The sequence below is a fragment of the Carassius gibelio genome, chromosome A18, assembly GCF_023724105.1.
Source record: "Carassius gibelio isolate Cgi1373 ecotype wild population from Czech Republic chromosome A18, carGib1.2-hapl.c, whole genome shotgun sequence".
Lineage (NCBI taxonomy): Eukaryota > Metazoa > Chordata > Actinopteri > Cypriniformes > Cyprinidae > Carassius > Carassius gibelio.
In genome coordinates, this window is record NC_068388.1 from 8,685,091 (window position 1) to 8,710,114 (window position 25,024).

At 35.0% G+C, this 25,024-nt stretch overlaps 2 protein-coding genes and 1 pseudogene across 4 annotated transcripts in view; 2 read left to right on the top strand and 1 right to left on the bottom strand.

Moving 5' to 3' along the window:
- The window catches only part of zfpm1 (zinc finger protein, FOG family member 1), a 71,223-nt gene extending 69,696 nt beyond the window's left edge, over positions 1 to 1,527 (bottom strand). The window contains exon 1 of the mRNA XM_052531407.1: positions 1,073 to 1,527. Within this exon, the coding sequence (XP_052387367.1) occupies positions 1,073 to 1,112 (40 nt within the window). The 5' untranslated portion in view covers positions 1,113 to 1,527. The remainder of the gene's footprint in view (positions 1 to 1,072) is intronic.
- On the top strand, positions 1,525 to 7,768 carry LOC127934105 (pyrethroid hydrolase Ces2e-like; annotated as a pseudogene).
- Positions 7,769 to 9,347: 1,579 nt separating this feature from the next.
- kiaa0513 (KIAA0513 ortholog) lies at positions 9,348 to 24,658 on the top strand. Of its 3 annotated transcripts, XR_008147789.1 has the most exons (15): positions 9,348 to 9,440; positions 12,575 to 12,618; positions 13,373 to 13,856; positions 14,304 to 14,403; positions 16,331 to 16,404; positions 16,568 to 16,638; positions 17,469 to 17,673; positions 17,770 to 17,810; positions 18,104 to 18,182; positions 19,038 to 19,115; positions 19,539 to 19,568; positions 21,504 to 21,584; positions 21,712 to 21,806; positions 23,110 to 23,279; positions 23,346 to 24,658. XR_008147789.1 is itself a non-coding variant. In XM_052531988.1 (14 exons), exons 3-14 carry the CDS (start codon positions 13,486 to 13,488, stop codon positions 23,157 to 23,159), a joined length of 1,275 nt encoding a protein of 424 aa, XP_052387948.1. In that variant the 5' UTR covers positions 9,348 to 9,440; positions 12,575 to 12,618; positions 13,373 to 13,485; the 3' UTR covers positions 23,160 to 24,658. The 3 variants fall into 3 exon arrangements, 2 of the variants coding, with proteins under 2 accessions (XP_052387948.1, XP_052387949.1); XM_052531988.1 differs by having other exon boundaries at positions 23,110 to 24,658; XM_052531989.1 differs by lacking the exon at positions 19,539 to 19,568 and having other exon boundaries at positions 23,110 to 24,658.
- Positions 24,659 to 25,024: the final 366 nt, after the last annotated feature.

Here is a 25,024-nt window from a genome sequence, read left to right on the forward strand (position 1 = left end):
TAATATATTTGAAAACATTGCTACTCTGGAAAGTTTAAAGAAGAGATTATGCCTTGAAATAGTGCACAAGTCTTTAAGACCACTTTTATATTTAGCGTTGTTTTAAGCCGGGCTTCGGCCACCATTCATTGTCATTAAATGGAAACTAGCAACCATGATTTTCTTCGAAATTTCTCCTTTTGTGTGCCACAGAAGTAGGCGAAGGCATACAGGTTGGCAGCAAAATTATGGTGTGGAAATTATGACTGAACTTCATATCTTGCATGCAATCAGTAAAATGTCATTTTAAGACCAACTAATGGTGCCTGAACATCAAAGGGTTAAAATTGATAGATGGGGAAAAAAAAGAAGATCCAATTGTAATCCTCTGTCATGTGGAGAGATCAGCTGGGCGAACTATCTGACATCTCATCTCTGGAAAGAGAACTGAAAAGCCAGAGGAAAATGCAACAGCAGCCTCGGTGCAGCCACAGTCAGAAAACAAATAAAGGATCCAATTTTAATAGTTATCTCGACTCAGATCGCATCGCTGTTTATCTGAACTTATATCGTCTTTTTCAGAGAACAGTGACGTTTCCACAACAGTGTTAAACAGGAAGCCAGGGTTACACAGCAGACGAAAACACTTTTACATATTAAAAACTAAAATATTATTTACGTTACGGGTTTATTTCACACAATTATCGCCGCTGGATTTGAAAAATAAAGCGCGAGTTTCAGCGGTGTTGACATGTGATGCGCGCTTTTACAAAATGAGCCGCGCGTCCTAAAAGCTATTGGTTACTTTGGCGATTGTAAGTAAATATAGCCGTTTATATTTTTTCTACTGTCTTAAAACCATTCCAACACAAGGACTGTTAGAACAGACCGCTCGCACATCTAACGTTAGAGCGTGCCTCGTGTCAATAGAAAGATCTTGTCAGTTTCCACGAAATTGTTTAAAAGCATGACATCGTTGCGCTCAAAACCAACGACATCCAGTCATTAATAACGTAACACTTTATTAAACTGAGAGACACTATTCAAAAACAACATTACCGGTAACGTTACTAGTGAAACTTTAGACGCTTACGTTTGATTTGCCGGGGTTTGCTCTGCTTTCTCCGGGACATGCTTAATTCCGTCGTTCCTGCTCAGCTTGCGGCAAAAGTCCACCGGAGTCACTAGCAGTCACAGCAGCACTGGATCACAGCTCTCTGTCCGTCCGAGGACACCCGCATGACCTGTACTTTAATATTCAGATCCGAAAGAGCTACCTGTGTCCAAATGAGGCTTAACGTTAGTTACTTTTCAACGTCTTCACAGAGAAGCGATCTATCCTTTCCGTTAGCCACAGAAAACTGTGCCGATGACAGCGCATATGCTACTGAAGAAAACTAAACCCTTAGCTTTTAATAATCTGTTTATGTCTACTCCGGTGAAGCACAGAGAGAGCGCAGTTCTCAACAGGGCTCGATCGACACATGAAACAGTAGCGCTGATGTGTTATGACACGCCTCCGCCACGCCCCTTGCGGATGACGCCATGCCGCACGCCGCACGCAGCTCCCAGCAAGCTCTCGATCCCCCAAACATCACATTTCCATCCACGCAAGGCATGCAATTTGTGCCTCGTTTGCATGCTAAACAATTTTCTTAAGGATGTGTGTACATGGAAAATTATTATTGTTATTTTGTATTGCATAAATTATACATAAACGATTTTATATACATAACAATTATAATTTATTATAATATATTTTTTATTAATAATGATAATTATTATTATTATTATAAAATGTAAAATTCTAATCAATTCAATAACTAATTATTATTGAACTAATATAGACAGACAGACAGACAGACAGACAGATAGATAGATAGAGATAGATAGTAATATTAATTACATTCTAATAAAATATTCTAATATCACTCTATAAAAGTAGCTATTTGTATTACTATACATAATTATAATAAAATGAATATTTTTAAATATTTAAAAATATATATGTAAATATATATATATATATATATATATATATAGAACAAACATAATACAAACAAAAATTCTATAAAATGTTGATAACACATCTAATTTATATGAATTATTATTATTATTAATCTGTCATTGTTGTACTTTTTATGCAAAATAATTTATATGATAAATATTTTGTGGTAAAAAAAAATTACTTTTTATTATTTTTCCTTGTCTATTTTATATAATTGTTCATTTATCTCACAGAGGAATCAATAAATATAATTCCATTCTATTTAAAGAAATACTGAAATCCTATTTATATATATATATATATATATATATATATATATATATATATATATATATATATATATATATATATATATATATATATATAAATGTCAATCATTGTATAATAACCAAAAAAGCAAGAATGCTGTTAACATTTTCTTAGCACAGATGCAGGCACTTGTGACCTACTCAAAAACTCACTGCTTCCATCTAGTGACCAGCGAAAAAGCTTATCTCATGCGCCATGGTAGAGGCACGTGGTTGCAATGAGCTTCCTTAGTAGATACATTCCTCTCAAGCCACAACATTTGAATATGTGTCAAATACATCAACCATGTCTCGTTAACAACCTGGAACTTGTGATGCAACCACAAATAATAGCAACAACACTAGAATAAAACACTATCCGATAATTCAGTTTTGTGTCATGATTTATTACATGGTTCAGAGCAAACTATTTGGGCAGACTATTAACTACTATTTACAAGATCAATGTCTAACTTTGTAAACCTTTATGTTGGAGGAACGTTGTTCATCATGTCTTTCATGATTAAACATTATGAAATCAACACGTAAAATATAAAAGGATTATGCACTTATAATGACAATAAATAATGACATAATACAATAAAAGCAGGATACACTGAAAATATACTATAGTCTATATTTTGAACACCCCATTTCAAATGCATTTATCATAAACTAACTTTTTAACTTTTTACACACACAAGCCTATATAGTAAAAACATTATAAACAATTAAAAGAATGTAAAAAATAAATAAATAAATATTTGACCAAATGAGCAATGAAAAAAAAATACATGAGACTGAGCTTTATAATTATAAATCCTATAAAATAATAAAATAAAAAAATACAAGTTATAAATTACTATTATGATGTTTGAGTTTATGGTTTATGTACAGTATAAGGTATCTAGAATGTGTCATGTAAAAAAAATAAACTAATCTCAACTAAAGTACAAAGGTATTTTTATTCAATGGAAATTAGGAAGAATTTCAAGGACAAAAGCAGCAGCTACATTTGACCATCTTTGTGGTTTTTTGAAATGACTATACCTCCCCTATTTCTAGACCAATGCCTCTGGAGGTTGAGGGTTGATGACCGTCATGCCACCAGTTAGTCAAACAACTTTTTATATATATATATTATATATATATATATATATTAATAAAAAATCTTTTGATTGTCAATGGATACAGCTTTTAACTTCTCACTCAACTTCATAACCTTCAAGCTTTCCTTGTAGCCGTGTTCAATAAAACCAACATCAGACATGAATTATTAACCTACCTTTGAAGAATCTGAGCCTCTGTGACACTCTTTTACCATCTGCATTAGCACTCACTTTATCACTGGGTACAGCATGAACCATTTGACTGAAGAATTTGTGGTGGCAAATGAAATGATCCATATGGGAATAAATGGAAATTAAAAATGTATGAGTTTTGATTTATGTGTTTTGTTCACTTCACCAATAGATTTTAGAACTCTAATCTAACAAACGTGTCAGTGCAGAATACAGAGATGCCGACATGTTGTTAGATTCGAGTTATAAAATACGCCCACTTTGTACAAATGTATCAGCTGAATTTTTTTTTTTTAAAGGTTAAAAGACAATATTTTGTAACTGAGCCTCAACTATATATTTTATCAATTTTTGAAGGAGTATTGTTACTGTACAAGAATATATAATATAATATGATTGATAATTTGTATCAAAGAATGGGTGTTAATGTCAGATTTGTTTGTTTTTGTACAGACTCTGGGCCGGTGGTTGTTCTAAAGAATGGCAGCATCTGTGGCCAATACATGAAAGTTAAAGGCTCAAAAAAAGTAGTGTAGCAGTATTTGGGCTTTCCTTTTGCCCAGCCGCCTGTTGGCCCTCTCCGCCTTGCAGCACCTAGTCCTGTACAGGGATGGGAGGGCATAAGAAATGCCACCCAGCACCCATTCCTGTGAGCAAGGCTATATTCATTTAATTACCTGTTACATGTGTAATGTACTAAATTCCTTATTCACCAATATATAACTATATATTTACTTCAACCGTAAAAAATAGACCTGTGAAATATGTGGTAAAAACTATTTTATACAAAAAAAATATGGTAGCAGAATTTGTGGTTATGTGAGACTGAACTGTATTTTTCATTAACCAATATAATGTTAATATTATAACTAAAGTAATACAATCTGTTTTGTATATTATAATATACTGATAACCACCATATCAATACAGGTGGTAAAAGGCACACAGTGTCATGCACACAATAGGGTAACATAAACCTGTACATGGTAACACACGTGATGTAAAATAATGCAATAACCTTAACTGGAAAACGTACTTTGTAAAATGAAGCCCAAATGTACATAACGGATAACAAAAATTAAAAACCAAAAGCCAAATGTGTCAAAAGTGTAATGCAGATAAATGTGGGAATGTGAGTTAATGTTTTTTCACAGTAAATTAGGCCTACATGACTTTTCATATTTACTTCCAAAATCTGTACATTTAACAGCATTTTAATTGTTTACTGTAATGTCCCACTAGATCTATTACAGTTTTTCACTGTACTGTACATGATAAAGGAACTTGCCATAGTCTTTTACCATTAAAGTGGCAAACATTTCTTACAGTGTACCTTCTCTTGCTGTATTCTCGATGCCTTCAAAACCCAGATTTTCTTTCTATGATGCTAAAATCAATGATGTTGGATTTCACACCAACAGCAGTCTCAGAAGACTGTTTGTATCTGAACGTTTACACTTCTTCTCGAAGATCAGAATCAGATAAACTTCCAGTGAGTACTAAATAACGGCGTCTCTAATCTAAACTAGAGGACAGCAATTTAACTTACAAATTATTCTGTAATTCTTTACTGATCATTGCCCCAGCTCTTCTAACAAAAGCAATTTATGCAAACCAAACGGTAATGATCTGGATTCATGGGGGGCTCTGGTCATGAGCAGTGCTTGCACATATGACGTATCCCCATTAGTAGCTTATATGAGAACATAGTTGTGGTTGTCATTCAGTACCGACTTGGAAGTTAGGATACTTCAGGTATTAATTTATGGTGGATTTCTTGTTTCATACTGAAGCTGCTTCTGCAGTGCGTAATAATAACACATGCTTCTGGTTTTAGCACATGATATAGGAATGCTCAAGGAAACTGGGGTTTCTTAGACCAGATTGCTGCATTACAATGGGTGCAGCACAACATTGAGGGTTTGGGAGGAGACCCCCAGTCTGTCACCATAGCTGGGCAGCCTGCAAGAGGAATCGGTGGCTCTTTTCTGGTCAGCAAATGTTTTTAAAAGCAGCATTATCTTCATTGTCTTTCTCTAATGTTGTATATTAATTATTTATGTGCCTGATATAATTAATAATAATTCATATTATGATTTCTGAGTCTTTACAAAACAAGATAAGTTCCAAGTAAGTTGAGCTTCCCCTGGAATTATGATAATAAGTGAATACTGAATAGCTGAAAGACAAGTTGTTAAAACAACATAAGATCTTATCCATTAATAGATTCTCTGCACAAGATACTCTGTGCAAGGATCAAGCACGTTCTAAAGATGTTCTTCTAGACATTTTCACTAATGACCAAGGGTCTGTTTCAGCGGGCGATCTTTCAGGGTGGGGTAGCAACTACAGAGGGCTACTTCATTAAAGACCCTCTGATGTTTGTCAAGGTATTTAGTCCAAATGCAACAGTAAATGTGTATGTCTCAGTAGATCCTTATAGGGAATCTGTAGAATTATGTCCGATGGCAAGAATTTTAGATCCTTGTTAAGTTTAGCTCAGGTCGCTTCATTTTGTCTTTATTTCTTTTGCCGAAAGCATTATGGTTTCAGCATTTAGACATAAAATTATGTTAAAAAGTACAAAAACATCCACCCCCAAAAGTTTAATCAATATAAAAAAGCTTAAGCTCAACCTCCTTTGAAAATGCACATTGAAGAAACTTAATTTAAGATAATTATTGTCAATGTTTAGAAAAAAAGCTGATCATATGTGATGTGTTTGATCAGATGGGAGCAAATGTTACTGAATGTAACTTCAGCTCTAATGAGGTGCTGATCAAATGCATTAAAGAATTGACTGAGGAACAAATCATCAATGCAGCTGAAAAGGTAGGAGAAGAGAATTTAAAAGGAGATGCTTTCCAATAGTTAGACCAAATGAATTTCTTAGCAAAACATTTTCCCTGGAGCAACAGCTGATGGGGAATTTCTTAAAGCTCAACCAGAGGAGTCACTAAAGAACAACAACGAACCATGAATTTGGATGGATGCTCCCTCAGTCAAGTATCTGATATTTTTGCATGGAATGGTAAAATGAAACAAAAGCTCTATGAACCTTTATGACTATTTTTAAATAGTAATGCACTTTGTTTTCAGGTCTTATTCTCCGAAGACTGAATAAAAGGGATGGAAACAAAATAGTGAAACAAATGTTGGACAATTTTAACAAAGATGGAGTAAAACTCAACTTCTATTCTTATTTCTTTCCAGATTATTTGTAGTGATTAAGAAACTAAAATGCAAATGAGTTTGGTTGGATTAACTCTTTGTTAGTGTTTGTCTCCCTCTAGTGAACAAAGTACAACATATGATTTAGGAGACTCGGTAGAATATGTGTAATCCTTTATTCTGTCCCCATAGACGTCAGGAGTCAATGAAATCATAGCAGAAGAATACCTAAAAACTGCTAAAACTCCACAGGACATTCGCAATGCATTTACTGAGATGCTGGGGGATCTTTTTATGATGGTTCCCTTCATTGAGGTTGCATCTTACAGAGGTTAGTTGCGATTTCACTGGCAACATTTCACAATCAGTGATGTTTTATTATTGGTTTCCTTTATTATTTTCCATCCTTCTACGTTCTAACTTCACAGATGCTGCATTGCCTGTGTATATGTATGAGTTCCAGCACTGGCCAAGTATATGTAAAGATTACAGACCCAGCTTTGTGAAAGCTGACCATAGTGATGAACTTGGATTTGAGTTTGGGGCCTGCTTTTGGGATGGCCATATCAAAGTCGGTATGCAGATCTAAGAACTTATTTGTCCAGGCAAATTATTAATATACTGGACATTTGTACTGGACAATTTACTATGCCAGGGGTTTGAAGCTGCAAATGATTGAAACAAAAGTGAAAATGTTAATGATGAAGTGGTTGTGTGGTTATGGTTATCAACTCTTTATCATCTACAGGAACACTCACTGAGGAAGAAAACCGCTATGCAGAACCATCATGAGATACTGGGCTAACTTTATTCATACTGGTTAAGTGGTACATCCATTGTTGGACAAAGCATTAGTTAATGATGATCCTTTATTCCCTAAATAATTAGTTAATTTCTACAGCTCACCAGATGGTCCCAGTCTGGGATTGCAGCAAACTGAGGGACAGGCTCTGAAGATGGACAAGCTGCTCTTTTTCACTGAAGAATTACCTAAAAAGCTTGTAGAACTTCACAAAACCTAATTAGTTATTTCATCAATAAGCACAATAAGAACATATGAACAAAATCTAATGTTTACGTCAGTGTGCAAATAATTATTTGACTGTGAAATTGTTCCCAGATTAACCTTTTGCAGCTTGATTAACCTTTTTTGTCTGTATTTCATAGTAATGTACAGAATAATTTCAGATTTCTTTATAAGAAAGAAAAAATTGTACATTTTTTTTTACAAATGAAATAGTAAGGCCCATTACAAATAAATAATACATATTTGTTTGTAAATAAATAATAAATCTTGCCAATCAAATATGAACAGGCTTGCTTTGCAGTGAGTGATGTGGGCCAAGCAGCCAGGCAGGAGGAGGACAGGAGAAAAGTTGAATCAGTAAAGTGCTTGATAGGGACCTATCCTAATGTGTGTGCACGCCATGAGTGTAGAATACAGAAACACTTTTTAATAAAACCTAAATTTTTCCACAGCAATTTTTTTGGCCAAGTCAAGTGAATTCATAGAGGTTTCCATGGGCCAATTTGAATAAAAATACATGATGTTGTCAGACCTTACATTATATTCTTGTCCAAAACAAGATGTGCTATGGGTGTGATACAAAGGCTATATACAGTAAGATCTGACAGAAAGATCCAAAGATCAGCATTTATCTGAAATAAAAAGCTTTTGTAACATTATAGGCTACATATACCATTCAAAAGATTGAAGCCATATATATATTAATTAATACTTTTATTTAGCAAGAATGCTTTAAATTGATCAAAAGACATTTATAAGGTTATAAAATATATATTTCAGAAAAGTTTGTTCTTCTGAACTTTCTGTTCATCAAAGAAACCTGAAAAAAATTGACTCCGCTGTTTTCAATATAATAATAATAATAATCATCATCATAAATGTTTTTTTGAGCAGCAAATCAGAATATTTGAATGATTTCTAAAGGATCATGTGACTGGAGTAATGATGCTAAAAATTCAGCTTTGAAATTGCAGGAATAAATTAAATTTTTAAATATATTTAAATAGAAAACAGTTATTTTAAATATATAATCTTACTGCTCAAAACCTTTTGACTAGTACAGTGTGTGTGTGTGTGTGTGTGTGTATGTATGTATGTATGTATGCATATATATATATATGTATGTGTATATATATATATATATATATATATATATATATATATATATGTATGTGTATATATATATATATATATATATATATGTATGTGTATATATATATATATATATATATATATATATATATATATATATATATATGTATGTATATATATATATATATATATGTATATATATATATATATATATATATAAATATATATATATATATATATATATATAAACCAAATGTATTTCTGTATTATGGCTACATATTAATTTCTCGAAATTGTGTTACTGTTTACCAAAATTCCCATATGTCCATTTGTGTTATTTAATTATTGGAAATAATTCTAATAAAGAACTTAAAGATGTGTTTACAACTGACGAGATCAAACGTGAACAGTGAAAAATACGCAGTGTGTAGTCACGTGACATCTAGGCTACGTCACTGGATTCCCCAGTCCGCTACTGATAATGTTGCGCATGCGCACAATCAGCCTCAGAGCAGTTCGTAGCAGCCTGTGCATCTACGCGCCTGGAAGACGAAGCTCCAGCTGGAACATCCAGGGTAAGTGTCATCTTACAAGACTTTATTAGGGGACTTGACGTTAACAGTTCGAACAGCGCTATTGTTATGTCCATTATGACATTTTCTTATGTACGTAGCGCGAATGAACATGGCGTGCTGATGAAAAAAGTATCATTATCGATATTCATTACGCTGCAGGCAGATACCTATATAAATATATGCGCGAGCTGTTATATAAATGCAGTTAGCGACGGAATGAACGAGATATTCGCTTACTTCCAGTATTATCCGCCTTGCTTTCCGCATGAAAGTGTGCCATATGATTGCACAGTGTTGTTTACAATAAGAAGGTGGAGGGGGAGGTTTCATTTTTCAGGAGTAAACTGATCCATAGAGTGCTGGTGTGAAGAAAGTATGAATGATCAGAGCTTTGAGAACATGGCTACTGTGTCTCAAAACCTATATTGTGTTCCTAAAATATGTAACTGCGCTTATTTTTTTAAATGATTGTTACAAGCAACCAGAGATGCTGATGCATTTTTAATTGGTGCTAATATAAATATGTATTTGTTATGGTGGCTAAAAATAGGGCCATTATGACTCTAGGAAAGGTTTCCAATGGACCCTTAGATTTGTCTTTTGACAAGCTGGTATTTTGACAAGCTGGTATTTTGACAGGCACTATTTTAAGTCAAGTAAAATAAAAGGTCTAAAGCACTGGATGCGGAGTAAGATGGTTTTCACTAGAGAAATCCATGGTATTAACTGCAACTACATTGAGTCTAGTTCCTTCTCAATTTCTTTCTATTTCCGTTTACTGTCTGGGGTTGCATTAGCAGGTATGCCACCTGACTTAGACGGCATTTCAATCTCTTGTGAATAATTGCTTCATGTGTTCTGAAAAATGACTCAGATCAGTGGCTGATTTATATTTAGAGGTAAAGCCATTGTGAAATAATATAGAGTGTTTGTTATTATTTACATACTGTCATTTATTATTTTTAAATGATATTTGCTGTTGGCTTTTATTTAGATTTTTTTATTTAAATTTTTGTAAAATTTTTAGCCATCTTTCTATGTGTGTTGTCATTTTTAAACATTACTAATTAGGTTTATTTATTTTTAAGTTCAGTGTTTAGTGTTTATTTATTTCTAGTTAGTCATTTTAGTTCTTCAACTTAAACCTTATATTTAAAAAAAAAAAACTAAAATGTATGTATCATTTTCTTTAAAGTGTTTATCTAATATTTATATAATTATTTTTGATCTCAGCTTCATTTTAATTAAAAAAATTGTAATAGTGGTTTTAGTTTTAATTCACCACAATAGCCCTGTATTTATCTTTCCAGTCAAGTCGAGGCTCATTTTTCAAGTCCTATTCAAGTGCAAGCCATTGATGAAAAGCTCAGTGTTAAAAGCAATTCTCAGTCTGTGTGTTCTGTGCAGTGTCTCAGGAAAGAGTAGTTGTATGTGACTTTTATAGAATCTGATGCTCTCTGGTTAGAAGCATCGATCCATTTAGGCTTTGTTTATGTGTCTGATTGTGCGGCATCAGTCAGCGGCTAGCTGATCAGTCCCTGCGTTCAATCGTAGGATGGCAGTCTTAAGCTCACAGCATCTGATACCGTGACATATACAAGTGAGGTTTCCCTTGAGAAAATGTTACGTAATGATACAAATGAAACAGCCTCAAATTAACCTCTCTCTGGCCTTCTTTTTGCATCAGAGACACACTTTCTCACACCATTAATACAGAGAAACCTTTTGCTTTTTAAATCCAGCCGAAATCTGATCTGTTAGTAATCTATCACTATCATGCATGGTTAGTAATTATTTGTTCCCTAAATATTTTGTTTACTACAGCATGTAATCTGAATCGGTCTATATTTGCATTTTGCTTGTAATGCAAAATCTAGTGATCGCTGAACTAGTTGGTTCTCAAAGGGTTGGTTACAGGTAAGTTCTTCTGAAAATAATAAATAATGCAAATAACCATCTAATTGTGCATAGATATTATTGCAAAATAAAATAATGAAGGGAGGAGAAAAAGCTTCCTATATCTTTGGTTGTCAAAGGTTTTGTGCCTAATCAAACTTGACAGTGCTTTGGCAAAAAATACATGTAACATGGAACAAGGACAGCTTAAAATAAAGTGTTACCATATATAATTTAATTGATAGTTTTTAATATTATAATCAGTGAGATACACACACACACACATATATAATTATCTAATATCTTGTTATAATTGATTTTGTTTTTTAAAATTATTAATAAAAAATAAATAATAATTTCAGTGTTGCTTTTATGAACATTTTTAAATGTTTTTGTGTGATAAATGTTGGGTCGCCACTTGACATCCAAAGTAAAAAATTTCCCATCCAGTGTAACAGCCTTGACACAAAACTAATTGAACGCCACTGTTTTGGCTCACCAGTTTTCTAGTTTTTTGACCGGCTTGACCTTGCACACAAGCCAGCCCAATATCTCCCACCCTGAGACATTCATCACACATGTAATTATCTTTCTCTCTGCACTGCTGACTCTGATATCGCTGCACTGCACTGCTTTGGTGACCTGAACCCATTCAGCCCCTCAAGCCAGTGGACCAGCTCAGCTGTGTCCCGTCACTCTGACAGCAGATCCTCTGCGCTGGGCTCAGGGTGAAGGGGCATTCTCATGAATGGATGGAGTAAAAAGGGGGCAGTGCTCCACTGCAGGGAGGCAGGAATATTGCAGCATGTGCATTTACCCCCATGAATGCTAAAATGTATGAAATGCAAGAAAACATGTTCTCCCAGAGAAGCAAGCCATGCTTACCCCAACACACAGCTGTTTCTTTCTGCCTTGTGCTTCTCAAAGATAAGTGAAAATAGGCTGTGGCAAATTGACACTCTCTCTGACTCTGGTCATTGTGAGTGTGTGCGTGTGTGTGTGTGTGTGTGTGTGCACTTGTTTGTGTGCAGCCAGCCAAGTCACGCTCCTCCAGCTCTGCATTATGTAACCGTCCTCTCAGTCCTAATGCATTTCTCAGGATTTTGTCAAAAGCCTAAGGGGATATAGTTTCTGGTGTTGTTTTAAGTCTTGTAAAAAAAATCATTCAAGTATAGCATGAATGATTGTTCTTCTTCATGTAGAATTCATATATTGTTTTCATTCGGTTTGACTTACAGAAGCTGCTCCTGTGGTAGCCTTGCATGGTCCACTGCATCTTAAGGTTGGTACTCACTAGTTATCATTTACGGATCATTTTAACTGATAGCCAAAAAACTACTTTTCATGATCCAACCAGTTCCTAAACTGTGCAATGGATTTCATAATGTAACATCGTATTAACAGGCTCTGAGGGACTCTGTGTTGCTTCATGCTGTGTTCAGTCTGTATAAACACAGCTGCAAGGAAGTTTACCACAAAAGAGGACATTAAAGTACTCCCCCATAATGTTACACTTCATGAAAATGATTTGAATGCTTGATGGTATATATTTATTACAATGATTAACATTTATTATAATTAATAAAATGTATGTATGTGTGTTATAACATAATTAACAAAATAATATAAAAAATATATTATACACTATCATTCAAAAGTTTGGGGTCAGTAATTTTTTTTTTTTTTTTTTTTTTTTTAAGAAATTAGTACCTACTTTTTTTAAGATTTCAGTGCCGAAATAGAAATGAATACTGTTCTTTTGAACTTTTCTAGTCATCAAAGACTAATAAGAAAACTGTCTGGGGGAAAAAAAAGTGTCTTAGAATGAATTCTGAATATTAATGGCTGCTTATATTCAGCTTTGCATTTCATATATAAATTTTAAATGTATTAAAATATTTGAATTATTTAAATTTTTTATGTAACAGTATTACTGTTTTTACTGTCTCTTTGATTTAATAAATAACAAGTTTAACCGCAAACATAGATTAAGTAATGTTATATTCATTTATAAATTAAGCTGCTTTTTTTCTTAGGTCCTGCTGCTGTGACTAAATTGTGGAGCTACAAACAGCGGTTGCCTCTGTGCGTTTTTTCAGCTGACATCATCATATTTCACCTAGTGACTGAATTACCCCCATAACAAAGAATGGAGGGGGCCGTGGTGAACAACCTCATAGACTTTGACTCACCCCCAGAAGGGACAGATCCCTCTGTTCTTGGACCTCCCAGTGAGGCAGGCTTTTTCTCATCCGAGCCTCTCTTCCCTGAGACTGCGAGCCATGCCACCATGGAGCCCCTTCTACCAGAGCCAATGGCCCCCACACACACTTCCCACAGAGAAGATGATAGTGACGCCACCGAATCTGCCGACAGCGACAACGATGACACAGGATCGCCATCGCACCCGTCGAGCACACGGCGGTCCTCGTCCTGCTCCAGTCACAGCGCCGAGGACGCAGAAGAAACGGAGATAAGAGCATTCATGAAAGCCTACGTGGCAAAGCTCTTCCATGGAAGGTGATTTGCTCCACAAACTACTAGCCATGAACACAAAAAGAGATTTTTCGCAGAATGTTCATGCTGCTCTTTTTTCATAACTAGAGTTACAGTCTGTTCCTTAGTCAGAGCTATTGTGTTGCTTCAGAAGGCTTAGAATATCGTGTATGAGTCACATAGACTAATTTTATGAGTCTTTAATGCTTTTTTTGTCTCTGTTGGAGATTGACAACCCTTTGTTTACTTTTGTTCTCCATGGTAGTAAGAAAAGCATAGGGGTTTAGAACAAGTAAACAATGACAAAATCTTCATTTTGTAGATGAACCGTTCTCTTGATTGAGTAAGAAATTTCAAACAGAATTATAGTCACATGTCAACTGATGTGTGTTTGCATTTATTCCTCTCTCCCTGTCTCTTTCTCTTCCTGCTGCTACTCCTGGTTCCTTTAATTCTCTTTTCCTCTCTCAGGGAGGACTTTGATCAGGAGGAGAAAGCTCACTTTGGAGAGCTGTGCACTGGAGAGAACGGCAAAGGCAGGGAGTGGTTTGCCAAATATGTCAGTGCGCAGGTATGAAAGCAGCCACACTGAGCAATCACGAAAACACAATCACTGCATGTTTCTATTCCAATTTCAAAACATTTTATTTTCTAATTGTATGAGTTATTATGGTCATTTTGGATAATGGCTTAGACCTGTTTCACAGATCCTGCACCTGAGGTGTGTGAACGGTGTTGTTATCGTTTTAATAAAACCAGTACTTTCAAAAATCTTTTTTTGATAATTGAAATCAAATATAAATATTGAGATTAAACATGTAAAATAAAAAAACAAACGTACTACTTAAATGAAATTTAGAATGGTTGCCTTGGCAACTTACTAAAATAAATAAGTGTTTGGTTTGTTAAAGCACTAATTTGAAGTCAAGTGACTAAAACTAAATCTGAAATAAAAATAAACGGTAAATAGAAATATATATACAAAAAAAACCTAGTAAAAATGACAAACGCACATAAAATGACTAAAACTATAATTAAAATGAAAACTAAAAATATACAAATACAGTCCCCTCCACTAATATTGGCATCTTTGGAAAATATGAGCAAATCTGCATCGTTTATCCTTTTGATGTTTCATAAAAAAAAATCACATAATTCTAACCTATCAAAATCTCATTATCAAATACATGTTTTTCTCTAGCTCACATTGGCCACAATTATTGCAAGATCATTTTCCCAAGATAACAGCTTAGATAGTTTTCCTCAGCGTGCATTTGGACGATATAGACACACATCCTCAGATTTGTAACATCTTTGGTGGATTGGAACCTCTTAATTATTGCCTTGATGGTGGAAATGGGGGGTTTTCAATGCTTTGGCTCTTTTCTTACACCCACGTTCTACTTTGTGAAGCTCAACAATCTTGTTCTGCACATCAGAACTACATTCTTTGGTTTAACTCCTTGTGATGGATGATTACGGGAATTTTGTGTTACTCATATTTATAATCCTGTGGAACAGGAAGCCATGGCTGGACAATTTCATGCTTCTAGTCTTCTTACATAATTCTTTTAATATGAATGGTAATGTGCTTTCGAGATATTTTACAGATAATGATTTTGAATGAATTTTTGCGGTGCCAATAATTATGGCCAATATGCATTGGGGAAAAACATTTATTTCATAATGAGTTTCCCCCCACTTTCAATTGTTTTACTTCAGTGAAAGATTATAATTCTGTCAATTTATTGAATGAAAGATCAGAAATATAAACAATGCAGATTTATTTTCACAGCCATATTTACCAAGGGTGCCAATATTAGTGGAGGGCACTGTATAAGCTAATTCAAAATATTAAAGAATAATGTAATAGCATATAAGTAACACTAAAACACCAATGTGTGCAAACAGTGCATATTCATCTCTCTATTTTCACCTCTATTTAAGTTGGAGAGTTCACACCGTATGTGTGAAAAGCAGCAGTAAAGAGCATATTTTTTTCAGGCACATACTAAACATAGCAAAAAAATTTACAATTTCCATACAAACATATTTAGGAGCAAATTTTTTTTGCAACATAGGATTTTATTAAGCAACACCAAATAATGAACACCCATTGTTTGAAAAATGTGTTGAAAATTGTTTGACTACTTAACAGACAAAATTACCAAAATGTTAATAACAGTAATAATTTAATAGCACTGTTAGATGTAATCTTATAATGTTGAGATGATTTTAAAATCATTGTTTTTTGTGTTCTATTTTTAATTTATTTAGAGTGATTTTTCTATTATTTTAATACCTGCTATTTATATGTTATCTACCATAACATAAAAATTACTTTCGCCCATAGTTATCATAAAATACACTATAAACATCAAGCACTGTCTATTTAGACTTAATATACCAATCCCTTTTTAAAAGATAAAGAAAACTCATGCAATAAAATGTGCATCAACAAACAACGTTGTGATGATTGCAATGCTTTGTGTTTGCAGCGCTGTCACTCCAAATGTGTAAGTGAACAAACATTCTACAGGCTGGTTCAGTCCTTCGCTGTTGTTTTATTTGAGTAAGTACATCAGCGATAATATCTCAGATGAGTGTTTGACATTATATAGAATGCCAAACCAAACTGTTAAGAGTAAATTTACCAAATGTCTGTAGAACTCTTGGCAAGTCAGTTTGTGGCAAGTGCGAGACTCACATGTGACCCATTTTTGATTGATTGACAGATGTCACCAGGTGGATGACTATGCCCCAGCCAAACACCTCATGACCATGTGCTTCACATATTACTACAAGGGTAAGAGAGTTCACCATTAATATCAAGCAAGCATACTGTGGTGTTGTAAAGAATATAAGAATCTGATAAAGAAATGTCCAGACCTCCTCTCACTTCCTGTTACAGCCTATGACTCAGACATTACTGGCACTGCCGCTTATTATGTTTTGGAAAAATGTAACAATGCCATTTTAATTAGTTTTCAAGGGAGGTTGGTTTATATGACCTTGTATAAAAACTAGTGATGTGGGAAAAGGTGCATATACAGTACATTTCAAAAGTAAATATGATTTAATAAAAGTTAATAATAATTATTCAGCAAGGATGCATTTAGCTATTTGTTTAAAAGGAACAGTAATTGCATACAGTGTTACATAAGATTTACATTTTAAAAATAGATTGTTCTTTTAAAAACAAATGAGCTTTGACATCTCAGAAATAAATTACATTTTAAAAAATATAACTAAAATATAGAGGAGTTACTTTCAATAGTAAAAATATTTCACAATATTTTTTTCCCAAAATAATTGCAGCATAAATATCTTTTATTTATTTATATGTTTTATATAAAATCGTGCTGACTCCAAATTTGGAACGGAACTGTGATTCACTAAATAAATTCACCAAATTTATTTTGCAATTAATTATTAATTTCTCTTAATTATTATGTATCATGTGGGGCAAAAGTGCTAATGATCCCTTTTGTTCTCATGTTATGAATCGTTTTGGAATCAAATCATAGAATTCAAATTTTAAGAGAATCCCACTCCTAATATACACACTGTGTGACTGCCTAGTGTGCCTTTTTGATTAATTTCTAATTAGTGTGTGTGTGTGTGTGTGTGTGACAGGTAAGTCCCAGCTGTCTCCTGCAGAGCTGCTGGAGAGGCCCAGCGGGGGGATCGACTCGTATCTGCGCAGTGGAAAGGTCTGGCTCTCTGGGAAGAAGGATATCGCAGAGCGACTGCTCAAAAACACCTCAGCTAAAACCGATGTTAAAGGATTCTTTGGGGGTCTGGAGAGTAAACTGAGAGGACCTTTGGGCCGAAAGAATGAGTGGGTGATATTTTGTCATAGCTATTACTCACTCTCTTAATTAGTGACGCTTCTGTTGTTCACAAACCCATCCTGTTCTCATTCTGTCCTCCTCAGAGAGACAGACAAACCTGCTGAACAGAAAACCAAGACTCCAGGTAGTTCACGATGAACCACCACTGTGTTTTTAACATCTAGTTCTCTCCTCTCACCTGTGGTGATCTCTTGTCATGTCTTTACCGCTTTTTAGAAGTCTCACTTAGGGTTTTCTCTATATATACTGATTATTTGACTTAGTGGTTAAGAATCTGGGTTGGTTACCCAAACCATTCATTAGCTTCCACCACTCTGCTGTTGAGCCAGACCCTTAACCCGCAGAGATTGTCCCTGTAGACATGTTTACTGCAGATGTTTGAGTTATTAACTGTGCTAATCTCTGCGTACCCTGTAGTTTCTCCCCCTCTCTCCCCGGATAGAAAAGAAGAGGAGAAAATTTACCTGTACACACACCTGAAACAGCAGCCCATTTGGTAGGTTGTCAGTCATAATTATTCAAATGAACAGCTGAAGCTATTTCTAAAAATGTATACTTTCGCATAATTAGCATTTTCATTAAATATTCATGTTATTTAAAAAAAAACATTTATGGACTGCATTTGCGGCATCCTGTCAGTGTCTTAAGTTGTTTTAAACAACTGACTGAATATGTTTTAACCAATGTAACAGTGATTACATCATAATCATATTTCATGCAAGAATAAGAAATTAAATTAGATTTTTTGTGTTGTTTTTGTTGTTGTTATTATTCATGGGGATTAATTTAAATCTAGTTGATTCCAGTGATGGCAAAGCTGGATTTTCAGAAGCCATTACTCCAGTCTTCAGTGTCACATGATCCTTCAGAAATCATTCTAATGCTGAAATGTTCTTTTTATTGTCAGTGTTGAAAAGAGTCATGCTGCTAGTGTTGTGGAAACATTAATTTTAGTGTAAATTTACTAAAACAAATAGTAAAATAATATTACAGTATTTTACACTATATAAATAAGTCTGTAAGTCACTTTGGATAAAAGCGTCTGCTAAATGAATAAATGTAAATGTAAATATAAATAATGTATCACAATTTGTTTGGCATTACAGTAATGTTGTCAGATTACAGCAAAAAGTCATCTTTTGTAAAACAAAACAGAAAATCTGTTAGCAATGAGACAAACTGAAGCCTAGCAAAAAAGGAGGCTGGTGGGTTTAATCGACAAGGTCTGCTTGTATTTTAAAAGTTCTCCGAAGCAGTTTTAACATTGTTCGGGCACTAGGTCTGATCACTTGCCACATATAGATGCTAATGTTGCTTTGGTTTCATTTGTTTCTCTGTCTTTTTTTAAAAGGCACACTTTGAGGTTTTGGAACGCAGCGTTTTTCGATGCTGTCCACTGTGAGAGAAATAAAAGATCCCCCACCACGAGGTGAGAGAGTGCAGGGTTTTTCACAGTATACCCTGTAACTCTTATTTTCTCTTTCTCCTGATATAACGTGCTATTAAACAGACTTTGCACGGCACCTAATGCACATGTAAGATTGTCGTGTTTGTTTGTATGTCTATTAAATCCAAAGGGAGAGATCTAGAGTTTACTTTGTGTTTGATAGATTGTTAGTGATGTTGAAATAAACTACCCAGAAGTTTCAGCCGAGGTGCGTGTCTTGCACTGTATTTGTAGTGGAAATATCTGATGTCTGGAAGAGTCCTGAAGTCCTTCTCTGTGCTCATATGGTTTACTGTTCCACTCTGCTCATCTGCTCATCATCCTTTCTTTCTCTTAGTGGCTCTTTCTCTCTCTCTGCATGTGACTTTAACCCTTTATCTCCCTGTGCCTTGCTGCCTCACGCAGGCGGACGGCTGAGGAAGAGAAAGATGAAAGGTCTGTCCTTCATTCCGTCTGCTGCTCTGGACATTGCAAGATAGAGAGAGGAAAGCCAAAGAAAGCGGAGGATTAAAGAGGAGAGGAGAGACAGTCAATTAGAATAAAAAAAGAGTGAAAGATGAGCAGAGGATACATTGAGGGGAAAGTGGAGGGAGTTTAGGAAAAGGATGACACACTGACAGAATCAGGCCAACGTTTAATATACTCTGCACAGGGTTCTCATAGTCGTAGAAAACGTAGATATATCAGGGTTTTTTTTTTTTATATTCCAGTCCTGAAAAATAATTAAAATTAATAAGAAATATAATAATAAAATCTTCTATATATATATATATATATATACTTTTTTTCTAGCTACACTCTTAAATATCTAACAAACTAGAAGTTCCTCATTGTGAAAGCATTCACTGACTGGAAAATTCTCAGGTCAAAATAAGTGGGAACCCTTTCTATATTTCAGTGCAGGTTCCAGTCAGGAAGCTGTGTAACATTCTGATAACATTTTCATCCGTACTCAAAGGAAACTAGGTCCTCCAAATAACTCGTGACTCATATTTGCCTAAGGCGTATTGCATTGTATTTTTTTTTATCATGCTGTCTTCATTGCACAACTTTGACATTTTGGACATTAAAAGCAGATACAATATTTATTAATACTAAAATACTAATAGTTGTGCTGTAAAAATGTATTAATAAATACAAGCAACCATACACTCCTGCAGCTAGTATAGTAAAAATAAATAGGCTTATTAAGTTTTAGAAAAAACAAAGAAAACATGCTTTTGCATCCAATCAAACAGTGTTTGGGCATGGTATTTCAAATTCATCTGGCCTGCATGGACAGGTTGCATGACATGCCCCTGTTATTGAAAACCATAATATTACTACATTTCAATGTTTAACTAAGGAAATTTTTGTTTACTTTTGTACCATAAAAAATGTTGGGATTGTTTCGGGGTTATTGTAAAAATCTGTGTTCTGGAACCAGCTGGGAACCACTGATCTACTTTACACAAAATGAGATGTAGTGAGATCACAGTATTCACTATTTGCATTTTTCTCATTGACGCTGCATTATTTGCTGTATTATTGCATGCACTCAGAGTCTATTGTATCCAAGTGCCTGTTCATTGCTACGTCAACTGCTAACCAAGAACAGCTTGAACTATTATAGATGTTTACTAAGCCAAGCATAACTATTACTAGTGGACATACTTGCCGTTAGGAGTTCTGTCAAATCGCAAGCCGTAAGTATTAACCTTTGACCAGTAATTCATCCCACACTGTTTGTGCTACAGACATAAATGGTTTTTCAGTCATGAAATTTCTTGTTGAAGAGATATGTTACTTTAATTACATTTACGTAGTGTTGTAAATGTAGGCGATAAAATGGGCTAAAAAACGAAAATAAAAAAAATGCATTAGAACAGAATACAGTTATTTATTAGCGAAAGACATGGGCAAATTTTTTTCTTTTTTTTTATTTAGTCAAATTTACTTAATCTATTTTTAGGAAAGGACCATTTTGCACATGGAAAATGCATTGATTTTTTGCCTGAGCATTTTAACCTGTTTCGAGAGCTGAGTTATACTGTGGTTCTGTGTCGCTCATGTGCTTTCTGTTGTTTCAATTTTGGCTTGTTTTTGTTTGACTCGTGAATCATGGCTACCGCTGACTGCTCACTAAACCTTTTTATAAAATCTTTGTTGGATTTTGCATGTGCACCAATGAATGGCTAATACACATTTGTTCTTTTGTATGATTGTTTTCACACCTTGTAACTCTCTAACCTCCCAGTATTTATTGTGATGTGATGTTAAAAGTTTGAGTAACATTTAACATTATGAAAGAGACTATTTTGATGGTCTCATGTGCTTGGTAAGAGAAGTCTGTGAGAAATATCAGTGACCCCTTTGTTTTTGTGCATTTAGAGAAAAGTGGTGTCATATGACCAAGGAAGAGAAAGACGATAGCTCCAGATTTAATGAGAACATCACCTTTGGTCAGCTGGGGTGAGTCACATGGCATTGGTCTAATTTTACACAAAAAAAAAAAAAAAAAGACAATTATTCACTGCATGTTTTCGGCCATTGTTTTGTATGCTCATATGCACAGAAATATTTTTTTCTGTTTATTCAGAACATTCACCCATAACATGGTGGCTTTTGGATTGAGCAAGAAACTCTGCAATGACTTCCTGAAGAAACAGGCAGTCATTGGAAATCTGAATGAAGGTAAAGTCACTTTATAGCTTTCTGTTCCAAATTTTTGCACACAAAAAAATCTTTGTCTAAGTTGTGCTACTTAATATTTTTATGTAATGTGATACTTTTTTTCAGGATTTTTGAGAATTGCTTGAAACTGAAATCCTTTGTTACGTTTATAAATGTTTTTACTGTCACTTTTGATCAGTTTAATATACTGCTAAATAAAAGTATTAAAGGGGGGGTGAAATGCTATTTCATGCATACTGAGTTTTTTACACTGCTAAAGAGTTGGATTCCCATGCTAAACATGGACAAAGTTTCAAAAATTAAGTTGTACGTTTGAAGGAGTATTTTTGTTCCCAAAATACTCCTTCCGGTTAGTCACAAGTTTCGGAAAGTTTTTTTCGAGTATGGCTCTGTGTGACGTTAGATGGAGCGGAATTTCCTTATAAGGGTCCTAGGGCACTTCTGCCGGAAGAGCGCGCGCTCCCATATAGCGAGGCTGAGCAGCACAGACATTTCACTGATCAGAGCGATTTACTGATCAGAGCGAGAGCGTCGCGAAAAGTCACAAAAGAAGTGTGTTTTTGGTTGCCAGGGCAAGACAACCCTGCACAGATTACCAAAAAAAAAAAAACAGCATTAAGGGACCAGTGGATGGAGTTTATTTTTACAGAGCATCAACGGAGTTGTGCAAGTGTTTTTGTTTGTTCCCTGCATTTCGAAGATGCTTGTTCACAAGGCCCAGTTTGACGACGGATTTGCGTATCGTTTATTTCTTAAGGATGATGCAATCCCAACGAAAAAGGGTCACGATCGTGTGTTGGAACCACAGGCGGTGAGTAAAACTGCTTAAAATATCTCTGCCTCCTTGTTAGTGCGTCCGCCTCCCATACCTGAGACCTGGGTTCGAGCCCCGCTCGGAGCGAGTCGTTGCTGCAGCTGCTCTCATTCAGTTTCAGCCTCTGGATCTGATTCTGGATCATAAATAAACGGCTGAATCTGACTGTAAGCCATGGTTTGTTTTGGATGATGGTTTTTCCCTCACGGTAATGTTACAGTTTCCACATGCTCTCAACGCAAAAGCCTCCAGCCGGTCGTGTTTTTCCGGGAAAAATCGGTACAGACTATCTTTCTCTTATGAATATAATAAAACTAAAGACTTTTTGGAGTTATGAAGGATGCAGTACTACTCTATAGGTACTCAAGATTAACAGGATATTGAGTCAAAACGAGCATTTCACCCCCCCTTTAATTTCTGTCAATAATGATTGCATAAACAATAATGATTGCATAAATGTGGTTCATATTTTTCATTATCCTTTTTTAGAGCAATACAAGCTGCTGTGTGACCACATTGAGCAGATGGCTGCAGAGTGAATATCCAAAATCATCTAAACTCTGCCATCCACATCAGCACATCCATTCAAAACTCTAATGATCAGTATTCCTCAAATGCCAACAGGTTTGCCTCTGTTATCACCCCAAAGTCCTACCACTATCTTTACCAACCAGTACAGAAATAATGCAACTAAAATAGTTGGCACAGATCGGCCACATCCCATGATCCTTCAGTGTCCAGCGGCAGTGTAAAAATGGTTTAATTCTGTTCAAACTGCAACAATGGGGGGAAAAAATACAAATCTGCACATACCCTGGAATAGCAATATTACTTTGAGTCTTCAGGCATCGCAAGACACAATATCTGTCATACAAATAAAAACTCTGTAATATATGTTGGACAAGAATGCGATGCAATCACCATTTCTAATATTCCACATATCTTTCCTGCTACTTTTATGTTCAAAACTATAGTACTAAAAGCATCCTTTGAGCAAATACAGTGACAAATGATGAACAGAAAATACAGTCAAACAATATCAGTATTTCACTATATCAATATCAATGTTTCAATGTTATTAGTCAATATTTTCTATAAGTCCATTTGCTCTCCAGAAGTCTCTACTGGTCTGTTCCTGTTATGTTTCCATTTATTGCACTCTTCTGGTTTTGTGTTCTTCCTGTATGGGTAAATTGAGTATGAATATTGTTTGTGACATCCTCGTAATATATGGAGACTGGAACTATGTCTGTTCCCTGGTTTAAAGTGCCTTTAGTCATATATATTAAGTGGTGATCTTCCCATTTTAGTGCGAACAAACCTGTGTCAGCATGCTGTTCTCCTCCCATGACTCTCTGGGGTAGCGCTCATAAGTTTGTGCACCCTTCCAGTAGATGTGTTAGTGTTGAATGGATCATGCTTGCGGTTCGTTTTCGAGTCAGTTAAAGAAAAGTATCATGCTGCAGCTGTTTCGATGTTGTACAGTGTTGTGTCTATAGCGCATGGTATGCATGCACATTGTTTACCGTCTACTTACACTGTTGTGCAATTACATTACAAGCCAGTAGAGAGCAATCATAAACCTCCGCTTCGACTGAAGATCAGTGGAGGTGATTGTCAGCCACTGAGTGGGGAGTTTGTATTGACTCGTGTCCTCCATCTGAGGGAAAACTGAATTTAATATATTTGGATTGTAAATACAGATTGTTTGTTCACACAACGATGAGGAATCGGATGCTAAATATGGGCTAGTTTAAAGGGATCATCAGATTGTTGGGCATTTATTTATTCAGTGTCTGAATGTGTTGTTGTACATGAACGCATGGTTGTATCAGGAATGTGCTGGATCCAATATGGTCTTTGCATTTCAGATGATGATGTTAATATTGTGCTGTCTATGTAAATTTATGTTCATAGTAAGCTCAGTGGTCCGCATTGTATTTTCCCAAGTGCCCTGAATTTCCTTTTGGAAACGTACCTTGAAACCAACAAGAGTGTGAAGTGTTTATAATAAAATAAAATCAAAATCCAAACATAATTCTCTTTTCCTGTTGCATTTTAATCTTTTAAGTCCTCATTGTACTGTAGATTCAGCTATGGAGTGTGAATGCATCTTTAACCAGAAAAACCTCTTATGGTCACAGAGGCTGTGTTTATTTGATTAAAAATACAGTTAAAGCAGTGATATTGTGAACATAATATTGCAGTTTTCTGGGGCAATTCCTCCAGTCTTTAGTGTCAGATCCTTTAGAAAACATTCTAATATGGTGATTTGGTGATCAAGAAACATTTATTATTATTATCAATGTTGAAAACAATTGAGTAAACATCAAGAGATGATTATAAGATGGTGCTCTCTGCCTGATTATATGTTGTTGAATATGTCTGTGCAGATTCAGCTCAA